General features: G+C 47.4%; 1 protein-coding gene across 5 annotated transcripts in view; it reads right to left on the bottom strand.

Annotated features, from left to right (window-relative positions):
* SH3GL1 (SH3 domain containing GRB2 like 1, endophilin A2) overlaps positions 1-2,979 on the bottom strand; it is a 50,988-nt gene extending 48,009 nt beyond the window's left edge. The window contains exons 1-2 of one of the 5 annotated variants that reach the window (XM_089775029.1): positions 2,823-2,979; positions 2,165-2,529 (exon numbers count right to left, since the gene is read on the bottom strand). In XM_089775029.1, the coding sequence (XP_089631155.1) occupies positions 2,165-2,209 (45 nt within the window). In that variant the 5' untranslated portion in view covers positions 2,210-2,529; positions 2,823-2,979. Of the gene's footprint in view, positions 1-2,164; positions 2,530-2,595; positions 2,629-2,822 lie in introns of those variants that run through there. The other 4 variants (XM_089775031.1, XM_089775032.1, XM_089775030.1 and 1 more) reach the window with 4 other exon arrangements.
* Positions 2,980-15,716: the final 12,737 nt, after the last annotated feature.

Genomic DNA, 15,716 nt, shown 5'->3' with positions numbered 1-15,716 from the left:
TTTTTTAAAAATTGTAATTCAGCATGCAGAGAATTACGACACATTTTGTAATTATGCCTTTTAGAGTTTTCTGCTCCAATAACCTTAAGTTGTGCTTGCTGACCAGAAAGCTACTACAGTTCATTCACAATTAACTGTCCATTACAAAACAGTTCAAGACAATTGAAAATTATCACCGGCTACTTGTAATACACCTTTGAAAAGTGCACTTACAGCAAGGAAATATACAGAAGCCCTAGTAGGCCATCACCCTAGAACACACACACCTCTCTGCTTACTGGCCCAAGTGGAAGACTGCTTTTTCTGAGCTAGCATTTCCACTAAGCAATACGTGACACATCTGAGTTTTAGAAGTGTATATATGGTAGGAATTAAGAGGACACTTCATGTAACAAGACCTAACTTCCTCATTATCTTCCTGAATTCAGAACAGATAGTAATGGGGATGGTATAAAAACCTAAAGAGCACAGAGTAACCTAAGAAATAGATACCTTTGCTATCTTATTGCTTTATTTGTGGATTTAATCTGCAATTTAAAGAGGATCTATGTGTGTCATCTTATATGTGTCAAGAAAAGAACTAGACACATACTCTGTCTTCTTAGTGTTGTATTTCTTGTCTCTTTTTGCTGATGAGGAGGAACTCAAGGACACCAATACTGTAGAATGTGGCAATGAACAAGTTTCATCCACCATTCCTCCCCCCTTGAAAACAATGAAACACTACAGCATTCCTCTTACAGTTGCGTGGCAAATGCAACTGTGTCCTTATTTCCTTCCACACACAGATCTCTGTGATGATTTAATGACAACTGAATTTGCAGCAAGTCACTAATTTGATGGAGCTCATCTTTTTTTAAAACAAAAGCCATTTAATTTCTGAGTCAGACTTCTGGATCCCATGGTGATTTTCCCCCCCCATTTTTTCCCTTCTCTGTACTTCCAGAACAAATGAATTCCTAGCAAAGAGACAAGACAGATGGAAGTTACAAGGAGCAGTGGATATAAGTCAAGTAAGAATTGAAGGGGGAAGAAGAAATTGATACAAGAATAATAAGCAGCCATCTGTTTACCTGCTGCTTCCCTGTGCACATCTTTGTTTACAAAGAGAACACTACAGTGAGCCTGCATCATTTTCACCGAAATGCAAAATAGACCTCATTACTCAAAGAGTAACTCAGTATGCACCAGAAAGGCTAGATCTGTCGTGTGAAAAGTAGAGACATTCAGCACCGGCAGACTTAAGGCATTAGCCTAGATATTTTCCCAGAAAATGATACCCTTTATAGTCAGTTGGCAGTGACACAGCCAATCTGAAGCTTTTAATTTAGAAATATCTCCCTTTGCTGTAACAAACGCCTCCACCACAGCTGCAATTTTGAGCCATCTTTCTTTCCACATCAACCCATTCTCACCAGCCTTAAATATAAACGGAGGTAAAACAATGCCACGTCAAATCATTTGCAGACGGAGTCAACGCTCAAGGAAGGAAGGAAGGATCTACTTCAAGCAGGGATCAGCACTTTATGGACACGCATACACGGAGACAACTGCAGAAAAATCTGAACAGAGAGGTCAGGAATTAAAGTTAGGGCAATCATATATCCCAATTTGGCTGGTACAGTTCCGTTTTTTAAGCCCTGTCCTGGATTGTGCGTAAAAAAAAAAAAAGGTGCACTTGTCACATTTACTCTTGCTAACTTGATCAGTGGCCAGGAGCAAACAGGACAAAAAAAAAGTGAGGTGGGGGGAGAGGTAGAGGGGATAGCAGAGATGTGGATGGGGAGGGTGGGAGACAAAGTTCCAGCAACAGCCTTGTGGGGTGAGAGTTCAGGTGGGCAACTTGGGAGGTGCTCTGTTTTCCCTTTGGGATAGAGGATCACCCTAATGACAGAGCACTGTTTCCCCGCCATCAGCATGAGTGCAAGTGTCCAACGGGGGAGACAGAGGGGCAATGATAAAGGCGGCTGCTGAGGAGCCACTGCGGGCCTGCCAACCCCTGAGCACGGAGCCATGGCAATAGCCACCCCGCTCTGGGGTCAGAAAGAGTCTGAGCGCCGAGATCGCTGAGACTCACGCGTGGCCAACCTTTGCCCCACAAGCCAAGGGCTCCTCAGCTGGGTGCTCGCGCGGAGTGTGTGTGTGGGGGCGGGGGGGAGCTCACCTGGCTCGCTTTGTAGAACTGCTTCTTCAGCCCCGCCACAGACATGCCGCCTCCTCTCCCAGCCCGGGGGCCGGGCGCGGATCAGCCCTGCACCGACCGACACTCGGGAAGCCCGAGCCCACGGGGAGTGGGGGGGGGAGCGGGGACCCAGGGACGGACAGAGCAGACCCCGGGGGGGGGGGGAGGGGGAAGGACAGACAGACCTGAGCCCGGGACTGACACACAGACAGAGCGAGCCCGAACCCAGGACGGACAGACGGACCCGAGCCTGAGGGGAGCGGACAGACAGACGGACCCGAGCCCGAACCCAGGACAGACAGACGGACCCGAGCCTGAGGGGAGCGGACAGACAGACGGACCCGAGCCTGAGGGGAGCGGACAGACAGACGGACCCGAGCCTGAGGGGAGCGGACAGACAGACGGACCCGAGCCCGAACCCAGGACAGACAGACAGACCCGAGCCTGAGGGGAGCGGACAGACAGACAGACCCGAGCCTGAGGGGAGCGGACAGACAGACGGACCCGAGCCTGAGGGGAGCGGACAGACAGACGGACCCGAGCCCGAACCCAGGACGGACAGACAGACCCGAGCCTGAGGGGAGCGGACAGACAGACGGACCCGAGCCTGAGGGGAGCGGACAGACAGACGGACCCGAGCCCGAACCCAGGACAGACAGACGGACCCGAGCCCGCCACCGCGGCCCGGCTCCACAGACAGACGGACGGACACGAACCGACTCCCCGCGCGGCGGCGCCGCCTCCCCCGCCCGCTGCTCTCCGGACGTTACATGGCGCCGGAAGCCGGCCCGCCCCTCAGCGAGACGCCCCGCCCCCTTCACCTTGCCCCACCCCCACCGCGCCAGGAATCACTCCGCCCCCTGCCGGCCCGGGGGAGCAAGAGCCGCCCTTGGGCTCAGCCGCCACCATAGGGATGGCCGCGTGACGCTTGGAAAGAGTGTCCCTTCCGGTTGCACCATAGAAAAGTTCAGCCGCGGCCAGAGAGTCACCCTGCAGGTGATGTGCTACTACAAGGCCCCCTGCGGGGAGGAGTACCATAGAGAGACAAAGTGCAGGACTATGTAGCACTTTAAAGACTAACAAGATGGTTTATTAGGTGATGAGCTTTCGTGGGCCAGACCCACTTCCTCAGATCAAATAGTGGAAGAAAATAGTCACAACCATAGATACCAAAGGATACAATTAAAAAAAAGTGAGAGACAGACACACACACACATAGAGAGACAGACACACACACACAGACCCCCCAAAAAACCCACAGGCCTGGTTGGGTCGGTGGGGTGTTACGCACACACCTGAGTACACATGTGATGGTGAAATGTATCAGTATTGCTATTATAAAAAACGGCCGTCTTGAAGCACCTTAAAGATTAACAAAACACATAGCTGGTATCATGAGTGTTCGTGGAGACAACTCATTTCTGCAGATGAATGAGAAAATTAATGGTGCTAACACCTTTGGAATCATGGCAGTAGTGAAAAGTATAGCCATCAGACTTGCCATGGTGAAAACTATAGTAGCGATAAATAGTGGTGATAAGAGAGATCAAAAAGTATAGCTATTAACAATGGAAATTATATTAATGCTGTGGCTTAATAGTGAATATAATAGTGATAAAGCTTCAGAGGGTAGTCAAGTTAGCCTGTAATTGAGCTCATCATACACCCAACCCCCCTGCCCTGAGCCCCTCATACACCCCAACCCAAACTCCTGCACCCCCACATCCACAAGCCTGTGGCTTGCTCAGCACCCTAACCCTCTACCTGACCCCAACACTCTCCAGCCTGGAGCTCCCTCCCTGAGCCAGCATCCCCTTCTCCTCCTCCTCTTGCATCCAAATTGCCTCCCAGAGCTTGCACCTCTCACGCCTTCCCACAACCAAATCACTCCTTCCCACCCCAGAGCCCGCACCTCCTGTCTCAAGCCAGTGAGAGTGAGTAAGGGCCAGGGACGGCAAATGATGGAGAGGAGGGGAATGGAGAGGGCAGGGCCCCAAGGATGGGGTGGAGTCTTGGGGAAGGGATGGGATAGATCTTGGCTTGCCCTGACATTTAAAAAGTGATCTTGGATGTAAAAAGGTTGGAGACCACTGCTCCGTGGGAAAGAATTAATGGACAAATGGACAAATCAGATATCCAAAAAGTTAACACACAGAAACCTGTTGGGGAACATTTTAACTTGCCTGGGCACTCATTAATGGGTCATAGAATCATAGAATCCTAGGTTGGAAGAGACCTCAGGAGGTCATCAAGTCCAGCCTCCTTCCCGAAGCAGGAACAACCCCAACTAAATCATCCAGCCAGGGCTTTGTCAAGTGGAGACTGAAAAACCTCCAGGGATGGAGATTCCACCCCTTCCCTAAGTAACCCATCCCAGTGCTTCACCATCCTCCTAGTCACAGTGAAATAATTTTTCCTAATATCCAACCTAGACCTCCCCCACTTTAGATCCACTTGACTTTGGATCTCAAAGTCACCAAACTGGTCTGGGCCAATTCTGCAAGTCAAATACACAGGGAAGCCTTGGAACTTAACTTCATTCACAGATTTGATTCCTATTACGAAAGTATGAATAGACATTGCCTGGAAGGCCTGCTACATTCCACATCCTAATGACAGAAAAAAAGCAAACAATGGGTACTTAAGAACAATTATCACCTTCTCCATCAGCTTCATGTAAAATAGACACTCTAATTAACTATTTATTTCCCCTTATTTTCCTTCTCTCCCCCCCCCCATCCCCTATTTACTTAGAAATGGACCTTTAATAACTCCATTCATTTGAAGAAGTGGCTTGTGTCCACGAAAGCTCATGATACCATCTACATGTTTAGTTAGTCTTTCAGGTGCTGCAAGACTATTGGTTGTTTTTTAAGTTTTTCCAGTTACAGATAACTTGGCTACCCCTCTGAAGCTTTATCACTATTATGTTCACTATTAAGCCACAGCATTAATATAATTTCCATTGTTAATAGCTATACTTTTTAATCACTGTTATCACTACTATTTATCACCACAATGGTTTTCACCAAGGCCAAGTATGATGGCTATTCTTTTCACAACTGTCACGATTCCAAGGCATTATCACCATTAATTTTCTTATTGTCATTATTGCAATTATTTAGTATTAACTATCAAGACTGATAAGACTTAGTAATTATTCTTAGTTATCATTTATATAGTGTCAGTAGTGCCCTAAGCACTTTATAGAGCAGTGCTGGGTAACCTGCCAGGGCAAGTGAAGTGAAGTGCATGCTAACTGTACACAGTGATTAGTCTCAGAAGGGTAGCCATGTTAATCTGTATTTGCAAAACCAAGGAGGAGTCCTATGACACCTAAAAGGCTAACATCAGGGGAGGGGAACCTCAGACCCGGGGGCCAGATGTGGCCCCCAGTTTGTCTGGGTCCAACCCCCAAGGCTTAGGGCCCCCCCTGCATAGGGGAGCCTGCGCTGGTGCTCCAGCATGCTTCCCCCACTGCTCTACCATGCGGCAGGAGCACACAAAGCCTACTAGGCCCAGGTGTGGGAGGGGAATGTGGGGAGCATCTTTCCCCTTCTCAGTCGAGGGCCACATCAGGGAGAGATTTTTTTTTCTTTTTTGCTTCTCATTTGTGTGCGGCCCCCGACTGATTTTTCTGTGGGTCAGCGGCCCCCAAGCCAAAAAAGTTCCCCACCCCTGGCTAACATGATCAAATTGGGACTGAATAGGAATTTAGAGTGGTTATCTCACTACAAAGGCAATTATTCCTCTTTTGGTATTCACACTTCCCCATCAGCTGCTGTGTGTGAGCCACATCTACTCTGGCTGAATAGGCCTCATTAACACCGGTCCCACACTTGATAAGTAACACCCTTCTTTTGATATATTAGTACATAGATATATATTCCTAATCTGTAATTTCCACTCCAATGCATCTGGTGAAGGGAGTTTTACCCACGAAAGCTTATGCCAAATAAATCTGTTAGTCTTAAGGTGCCACAGGACTCCTCATTGTTTTTACAACATTAAGGCTATGTCTACACTGCAGGCTTCTTGCACAAGAACAGCCGTTCTTGTGCAAAAACTTGCGGAGCGTCCATACTACAAGCCCATTCTTGCGCAGGAAAGTTTACAGTAGATCGTCAGAAGAGAGGGCTTTTTGCGCAAGAGTTATTCCTCTCCCCACGAGGAATGAGTCTTTTTGAGCAAGAGCTCTTGTGCAAAAAGGCTAGTGTAGACGGGAACAGGGATGGGTAAAATGGCCATCAGAGCTTTCTTGAACAAGAAAGCGTCCACACTGCCTTGGATTAGGGTTGCCAGGTGTCCGGTATTAAACCAGACAGTCCAGTTTTGGGGCCATCTGTCCGGTAAAAAAATTCAGAAAATACTGGACATGTGTTTTCCAGCTGGGCGCCCAACGGAAGCTTGGCGGGGGTGGGGGGAGTGGCCAGGAGGCAGGGCGCAATCGGCACTGGGAGCCTCTGATTGTGTGTGATGCTTTAGGGAGGAGGGGAAGCCCTGTACGTAATCCTGAGCGCTGTCCCAGTCATTTTGGAGCCGCACCCGGACTCACTTGTGCTTCGCCGGGACCATGCGCAGGACAGGCAGCGCTCTGGGATCTGCATGTGCCCGGGTCAGTCCCATTCTCCACTGGCTGATTCGCTCCCCAACCCCTCCTGGTCGACCAGTTTTCCCCCACTTCTCCCAATCTTGCCCAGCCAGCCCCGCTGCCCCTGCCAGCCCTACTTCCTGCAGCCAATTCTCCTCTCCTCCTCCTGATCTCCCCCGATCAGCCCCACAACCCCGACGACACCTCAAATCCCCCGGCCAGCCCTGCTTCCCGCCTGCCAATTCCCCCACTCAATCTCCCCTGGCCAGCCCCGCTGCCCCCGACCCACTCTCCTCCTAGCCAGCCCTGCTTCCCACCGGCTGGCCCCTCCCCCATTCCGGCCAGCCCCACCCGCCTCCCGGCCAGTCCCCATCTGAGATCAAGTGTGTCCGGTATTTTTTTTTAGCTCATCTGGTAACCCTACCATGGATGCTCTTGCGCAAAAGCACATGGCAGTGTGAACACGCTCTTGCGCAAGAAGCCTGCAGTGTAGACATAGTCTAACTGTAAGAGCCATGTGCTCCCTCTGTATCCAATCAAAGTGCTGCTACGGCTCAATTGGCACAGCCCACAAATTGTAGGTACGCAAGCACACTGAGCAAAACGACACTATCCTGGTAGATTACAACCCACTGACAAGTGTAATCTGAGGAAGTGGGTCTGGCCCACGAAAGCTCATCATCTAATAAACCATCTTGTTAGTCTTTAAAGTGCTACATTGTCCTGCATTTTGCTTGACAAGTGTAGGTTGCCTGCCTATCACTGTTATAGATGGTATCAAATCAGAGTCTTTGAACATGAGACCCTTCATTCTCAGAGCTCAGTCCCATAAACAAGTAGCCTCCATCCCTACCATCCTGAAAAGATTTATGGAATTGCTTAACCTCATGCATTGTGAGCAGCCCCACTGATTTCATACAACCCACTTCATCTTAGGAAGTGGGTTGTCCCCACAAAAGCTCATGATACCATCTACATGTTCTGTTAGACTTTAAGGGGCTGCTAGACTATTCATTGTTTTTTTAAATTTTTCCACTTACAGACTAACTCCGCTACCCCTCTGAAGCTTTTGACTTCATAGTCAGGACTCGATAAACTGCTGTTTCTACTTGCCCGTGGCGAGCAGATTTTAGCCGGTCGCTCCGTGCACCCCATTCACCAGCTTTGCGCACATGCGCAGTGCCAGTCAGGCGCATGCGCGGTGCGGGGCTGGCGAGTAGCTCTTGCCACAGTTTGTCGAGCCCTGTTCATAGTGATAGCCACAGATGGGACTACAGGCAGTCCCCGACTTACAAACAGGTTACGATGCAAACACCTGGTTGTAACTCAATTTGATCGTAAGTCAGAAATACCCTTAAACGTGCTGTTCGAAAAACTTGACGTACATGGTTCTCAACTTGAAAATATTATAATGGGGTTAATGGGAGATGGGTCGTAAGTACGGATGGTTGGTTGTAAGCCGGTGTGTTTGTAAGTTGGGGAGTGGCTGTAGTCACATTAGTAAAGTAAAGCACGTGCATAAGTGTTTTCAAGGTTGCAGTTACTTAAAGTGACCAGTTTTACCAACACAATCACATTATTCCATATGATTTCCTGGTGTCCCAGGAAATTTCTTTGGGACACCAGACATGTTCTGGTTTTTCATGTTATAAATCAGAACTAGGGATGTAAAAGCCCAGTGAATCAGTTAACTGATTAAGTGGGATCCCGCTTTTGCCCCCCAGCCCCATGGGCAGTGCCCTCAGCAGCCTTGTGTGTGCAAGAGGGTGAGGGGGAAGGGTGGCTCCTGTTCTTGGCCCCCCTTCCCCCTTTCCCCCGCTGCTGTGTGAAGCTCCCAGCTGCCACTGCCAGCCCCTCCATGTGTGGGGGGGCCTGCAGAAGGAGCCAGCAGCTGTGCATGCAGAAGAGGGGTTTGGCTTCCCTCCCTGCCCCCCCTCCCTAAGTGGAAGGTCAGCTCCTAACTGCTGCAGAGCTAGAGAGGCACTCTGCCTGCAGCAAGCCGCTGACAGAGGGGCTGCTCCGGGTTTACCTGTTCACATCCCTCATGAGAACATTAGGTTTGTTCAAGATTTACTCTGCAACATGGGTAGAATCATTTCTATCATCAGCACCAGCCCACAATCTGAAACAAACAAGCAATTCAGTGTCATTAACAGTGTTTGGCGTGGAAATTGAACAAGCATTCAGTGTCATTAACAGTGTTTGGTGTTGAAAATCAGAGCTATTCTTTTGATTGCAATGAATGCAGATGATATGTGTTCAATGTTTCATAATAAAATGCATTCCTAATACTGAATTCCTGGGGAAAAAAATCCACCACTCCAAAAAATATGCCCACTCTTGAGAAAGAAGATAGCAATAAGGACAGCAACTATTTTTAAGTGCTTGTTTGTCTAAGTTTAATATTTCACAACCCTAAGAAAGATTCTCACAAAATTAGGCACAAGCACTTTTTCACCACAAATTCGAATTTCTTCTTCTCCCTAGAGAGGTGTCCTTACAACTCTACCTGTTCTATACCTGGAGAAACAAATATGAAAAGCATTCTCCTGTTCCTTTTTTCCGGCATTTGTTTCATGGGAAGGGGGTTGTTTGTTTTATTTACTATAATGTAATTCCCTGATTAAATCCATTGTCTGTACCGGAATGATTTCAGATTTACCCCAACGTAATCGGAAACAGAATTTGACCTCATTTGACCTGCTTCACCTGGGTTACATTGACATCATAAACTGACACCTCGCTGCTTTGCACTCCAAATAAAAAATTCACTTTAGCATAGCTTTTCAGACAGAGCACCACAGCACTCTATCTGGGGCTGTGATACGACTTCACCCGCATTCTTAACTCCTCACTAAACTCACCAGAGACAGCATCTCATGGAATCACAGGATGGAAAGGACCATGAGAGGTCTTCTAGTCTAGTGATTCTCAACCAGAGGTACGGGTACCTCTGGGGGTACGCAGACATCTCTCAGGGGATACATCAACTCATCTAGATATTTGCCTAGGGTGTGTCTAGACTACATGCCTCCTTCGACGGAGGCATGTAGATTAGCCAGATCGGAAGAGGGAAATGAAGCCGCGATTAAAATAATCGCGGCTTCATTTAAATTTAAATGGCTGCCCCGATCTGCCGATCAGCTGTTTGTCGGCAGATCGGGGGAGTCTGGACGCGATGCCCCGACAAAGAAGCCTTTCTTCATCGACACAGGTAAGCCTGGTTTCACGAGGCTTACCTGTGTCGATGAAGAAAGGCTTCTTTGTCGGGGCATCGCGTCCAGACTCCCCCGATCTGCCGACAAACAGCTGATCGGCAGATCGGGGCAGCCATTTAAATTTAAATGAAGCCGCGATTATTTTAATCGCGGCTTCATTTCCCTCTTCCGATCTGGCTAATCTACATGCCTCCGTCGAAGGAGGCATGTAGTCTAGACACACCCCTAGTTTACAACCGGCTACATGCAAAAGCACTAGCAAAATCAGTACAAAAATGTTCATACAGATTATGACTTGTTTATACTGCTCCTTACACTGAAATGTAAGGACAAAGGTTATAGTCCAATCAATTTATTTTATACCTACATGGTAAAAATGAAAAAGTCAGCAATATTTCGGTAACAGCGTGCATTGACACGTCCGTATTTTCATGTTTGATTTTGTAAGCAAGTAATTTTTAAGTGAGGTGAATCTTGAGAGTATGCAAGACAAATCAGACTCCTGGCAGGGATACAGTAGTTTGGAAAGACTGAGAACCATTGTTCTAGTCCAGTCCCCTGCACTCAAGACAAGACCAAGCATTATCTAGACCAGAGGTCCCCAAAGCTTTCAGGGTCATGCCCCCTTTATGTCTGCCCTTCCGCCCCCCAAAGTAGGGCCAAAGCCAGGACCAAGAGCGAGGCCACAGATCCCACGGCTGGGGTGAGGAATAGGGACATAGATGGGGTAAGAGGGACTGGGGCTACAGCTGGAGTGGATCTGGGGCCAGGAGCCGGCTGGGAACAGAGCCACAGCCAGGAGTCAAACCTGGGCTGGAGCAGAGCCACAGCCAGGCTGCACTGGAGTCCAGTAGCTGGGTGTAGAGCTGCACCTGGGGCTAGGGCGTAGGCCAGGAACCAGGGCCACCGTTGGGGCAGGACCAGAAGAGATCTGAGGGAAGGATGAGGTTGGCTGGAACTCACAGGGGCTGGCCTGGGCTTCACCGCCCCTGCCCCCAACATTCCACCTCGCCCCACCATTTGGGAACTAGACCGTCTCTAAACCATCCCTGACAAGTGTCTGTCCCAGTGGTGTAGAGAGGGAAATGCGGGGGGGGGGGGGGGCGAGCGGCAGTTGCCCGCCGGCGCCACATTAGGGGGGAACCAATTTAGTCCCCCTCTGCTCCCCCTGTCATCCCTCGGCTCGCCTGCTCCGCCTCCGCCGCCGGCTGGAGCCTCCTCCCCACCTCTCTGCCCCCAGCCCGAACCTCCTCCATTTCTGCTGGCGGGTTAGTGCGTGCAGGGGCCCAGCCCCAAACTGGAGGGGGCAGGGGAAAACGTGGTACAACCTCCCCCCCTCCCAGGGTTGGGCTCAGCCATGCTCCAGGTTCAGGTCCCCGCTGCAGCAAATTTTGCCATTGCCCCCAGGTGCATAACACCCTCACTATGCCTCTGGTCTGTCCAACCTGCTCTTAACTCCAATGGAAGAGATTCCAAAACCTCTCTAGGCAATCTATTCCAGTGATTCACCACCCAGACAGGAAGTTTTGTGTGAGAGTCTCAAAGCAAGGACAGGAACAACCCATTGAGTGTAAGATCTTTGGGCACAAACGTTCTGTTTCTGTGCATGAGACTTTCCATACATGGCCAGGTGAGCTCATGGAAAACTTGTCGTACCAGTGAGGGAAGTGAGCCAAACTGGAGTGAAACCATGTGTGCCAGAAGTGTATGTAGCAACTGAGAAAGAGACTGTAATCTGCTTCTTTCACCCAGTCACAGACAGGCTTCTGCCTCTTCCAGCCCCTCGAGCTGAACACCAGCTACTCCAGCACTAGGGTTGCCAGATGGTTTCAGAAAAAATACCGAACAAAAAAAAAGGACCCCTAGAGTTGTTGAGCAAAAAAAAAAAAACAAACCAGTGTGGCCCCTTTAAAAAATGCATGGTGAGGCTTTTTTGGCATTAATAAGCTCACGGTGGCCACCCGCCATCTTGCCTCCCTGCATGGGGCCGGACAGCTCCCCTTTGGAACCTGATAAGCACTAGGGTTGCCAGGCTGCCTCCATATTGAGCCAGACAGCCTGGCATTTTCACTTCCTGGCAGGGAAAAAATTGGAAAATACCGGACATTTTAGGTGTCTGGCATTTTCTGAATTTTTTTACCAGACAGGAGGCGAAAATACCAAACTGTCCGGTTCAATACCGGACACCTGGCAACCCTACCCAGCACAGGCACAGGAGATACAGGACTAGACAGGCCAGACTGTAAGACAGAGAGAGGGACAGACAGAGCAGAAATTGAGAGGCATGTGGACAGCCAGACAGACGGACCATATCTAGAGTCATAGGCATGGGGCAATGGACAGGGAGACCACCAAGTTGCCGGAGGTGGAGCCTTCCAGATAGTCAGGCACCATCCACTCCCAAATATTACAAAACTAATACAAAATTCCTGCCTCCACCGGCACTGCCAGGCTTCATTCCATGAGTCTCCTCTGTCATGTTCTTGCTCCACAAGTTTCTGGACTTGGAATTATGCCTCCTCACAGGTCTGGGGGGCTTCTGGATGCCTGATGTGAACGGAGCCAATCTGTAATGTTGCACTGCAAGGCCTGGGAGGCCCTCTGGTGGGCCCAAGTCTGAGCAACACACGGATTTGCCAGACAGCTTTTACTCCAGAGACGACCCTGTACGCGTTAATGCCTTTACCCCAATAGCAGAGCAATAAACATGAGTAGCTCCCCTTAGGTTTGCCACACGTGAAGCCACCTGCCGTGAGCAAGAAGGGACAATGCCACCCAGCTTCACTCCTATGCCTATTGATTTTTCTCCCACGTCCATTGCATGGGGGCTGAGACCCCTCTACAATGGGGAAAGACTCTGTCGCCAGCACCCTGACATGCTGGGTGAAATCAGAGGTTATAAGTAGTTTATGCCATAATGTGGATTCCTGGATTCAAGCCACAGTTCCGATTGGATTCCTGCTTTAAGTGGAAAAATTCAGGTCACTTTGTAACTTTGCCAGACTAACAGTCTTGACAGAAATTTAGGAAATAAATACATAAGTACATAAATAAATAAAATGATGACACCCAAATCAAAACACGTCAGTCCAAGTGCTTAAAGTTTAAAGTTTAGTAAACTTATCAGCCAAACAGGGTCTTATAATGGGAACAAAATACAGGACACTGTAGCACTTTAAAGACTAACCAGATGGTTTATTAGATGATGAGCTTTCGTGGGCCAGACCCACTTCCTCAGATCAAATAGTGGAAGAAAATAGTCACAATCATATATACCAAAGGATACAATTAAAAAAAAAAGAACACATATGAAAAGGACAAATCAAATTTCAGAACAGAAGCAGGATGCGGTGGAGGAGGAAGGTAAATGTCTGTGAGCTAATGATATTAGAGGTGATAATTGTGGAAGCTATCTTTGTAATGGGTAAGATAACTAGAGTCTTTGTTAAGACCCCGGTGACAAATGGGATAATAGGCTTGCCTGTGAAACAGCCCTGCCTATAATATAAAAAATAGCCAATTTTCCAATATTTATTTTTTTAAACTAATAATTTTTCAGAGTGAATGTCCTAAAAGGTCTGTTTCTACCCATGACTGTAGCTATTCAGACACTGAGACAAAAGCTCTTTTAGTGCCAGAGCCAGATATTACCGCCGCAAATCTAAATCTAAATGGAACCTCAACTGGGAGTTACTGGTGGTGCCTTCAAGAAGCATTCTTCCTACTTGACTCTCTCATTGCAGTTTTCAGGATTCTCCCTGTACTGGTTCAGAAATCCCATTTCCCAGCATACATTGCTGCTTACTCGATACTAAAGGATCGTCTGCATTTGGATCACAAGCTGTGCTTATCTGACAATTTAAGTCATCTGCTTTGCTCCCGAAAAGCCTTCCTAAACTCGAAGGAGTGCCAAATAACCTCTAAGGTTTTCTGAGTTCTTTATGTTGTCTTGTATTCACTTTTCTCGGTGATTCTGGCTGCATCTGCGTTATGCTAGAACTTTGGCTAAACTCCACGTATGATTTCTTAAGCAAATGCTCATTAAAGTGTGAGCAGATGCCTTGATTGTTCGTGTCTGACTTCTGTTCTTTGTGGCCTTTTCAATAATATGAGGCCTATAGGACAGAGAAGCCTGCATTGGCAAAACTGACCTGAAAAATCAATTCTTCTTTCCTATGAGCAATAAACAGAAGATAAACTTCTGGATAAAGGAGTATATGACTATTTAGTAACACTTAGAATTAAATAATTAGCTTGATGTAAACAAGACCAAACACACCAGCAAAATTCATTCCAGGTAATTTCATATTCACACACCTACAATTACACACACCAGACAGTCCAGTCTGCGTTCACCATACTACATAATTTGTGTACATGTGTACTCACTCACAGTGCAGAGCTCCTCTACATAACTGCCCAGGAACTTGGGGTTGGTGCTGCAAGATTTTGGGGGTTTGTGCCAGTAGAAAACCAGATCCCCTTGTGATCTCCACTGGCCCGGTGATACTATACTGGCAAGGAGTGTTATCCAGTAACGTTCCACTCCAGTCATTTGGTACAGAAGATTATTTAAAGGATAGGTTACAAATCAGAGTTATTAATTTCACAATTTCACATTTGAGTTCTTTTTAGAACTCTTGGATGAATACCATCTGCTGTGGGTGAATGCCATCTGTTTAGTTTATCTATTTGTTCTAAAACCTCCTCTAATGACACCTCAATCTGGGGCAGTACCTCAGATTTGTCACCTAAAAAGAATGGCTCAAATTTGGGAATCTGCTTCACATTGTCAGCCATGAAGATTGATGCAAAGAATTCATTTAGTTTCTCTGCAATGACCTTATTGTCCCTGAGCGCTCCTTTAGCATCTCAATCATCCAGTGGACCCACAGGTTGTTTAGCAGGCTTACTGCTTCTGATGTATTTAAAACGAAAAATGCTATTACTTTTTTAGTTTTTTTGGCTAGCTATTTGTCAAATTGTTTTTGGCCTTCCTAATTATATTGTTACACTTCCTTTGACAAAGTTTATGCTCCTTTCTATTTTCCTCACTAGGATTTAATTTCCACTTTTTAAACAATGCTTTTTTTTAATCTCTCACTGCTTCTATTACTTGATTGTTAATCCATGGTGAAACTTTTTTTTATTCTCTTACTACATTTTTAAAATGTGGTATATACATTTAAGTTGAGCCTCTATTATGGTGTCTTTGAAAAGTTTCCATGCAGCTTGCAGAGATTTTACTTTTGGCACTGTACCTTTTAATTTATGATTAACTAACATCATTTTTATTCAGTTTCCCTTTCTAAAATTAAATGCCATAATATTGGGCTGCTGCAGGTTTTTTTCCCCTCACAAGAATATTAATTCTAATTATATTGTGATCACTATTTCCAAAAGTTCAAGCTATATTCACCTCATAGGCCAGATCCTTCCCTTCATTTAGGACTAAATCAAGAATTCCATCTCCTTTTGTGGATTCCAAAACCAGCTGCTCCAAGAATCAGTCATTTAAGGTGTCAAGAAATGTTACCTCTGCATCCAGTCCCAAGGTGACATGTACTCTGTCACTGTGGGGATAGTTGAACACTGCAGGAAAAAGTCCCCTAGCATAATCAAGGGAAGCAGCAGCAGGGAAGATTGCACACACAGACAAGTCTCAGAGCAGGAGCCTGTTAGTCTGTATCTGCAAAAACAACAAGGAGTCCTGTGACACCTTCAA

The sequence above is a fragment of the Pelodiscus sinensis genome, chromosome 32 (assembly GCF_052426305.1).
Source record: "Pelodiscus sinensis isolate ZL-2025 chromosome 32, ASM5242630v1, whole genome shotgun sequence".
NCBI lineage: Eukaryota > Metazoa > Chordata > Testudines > Trionychidae > Pelodiscus > Pelodiscus sinensis.
Note: the sequence above shows the minus strand (reverse complement) of the source record. Positions and strands in the feature narration are given on the sequence as shown.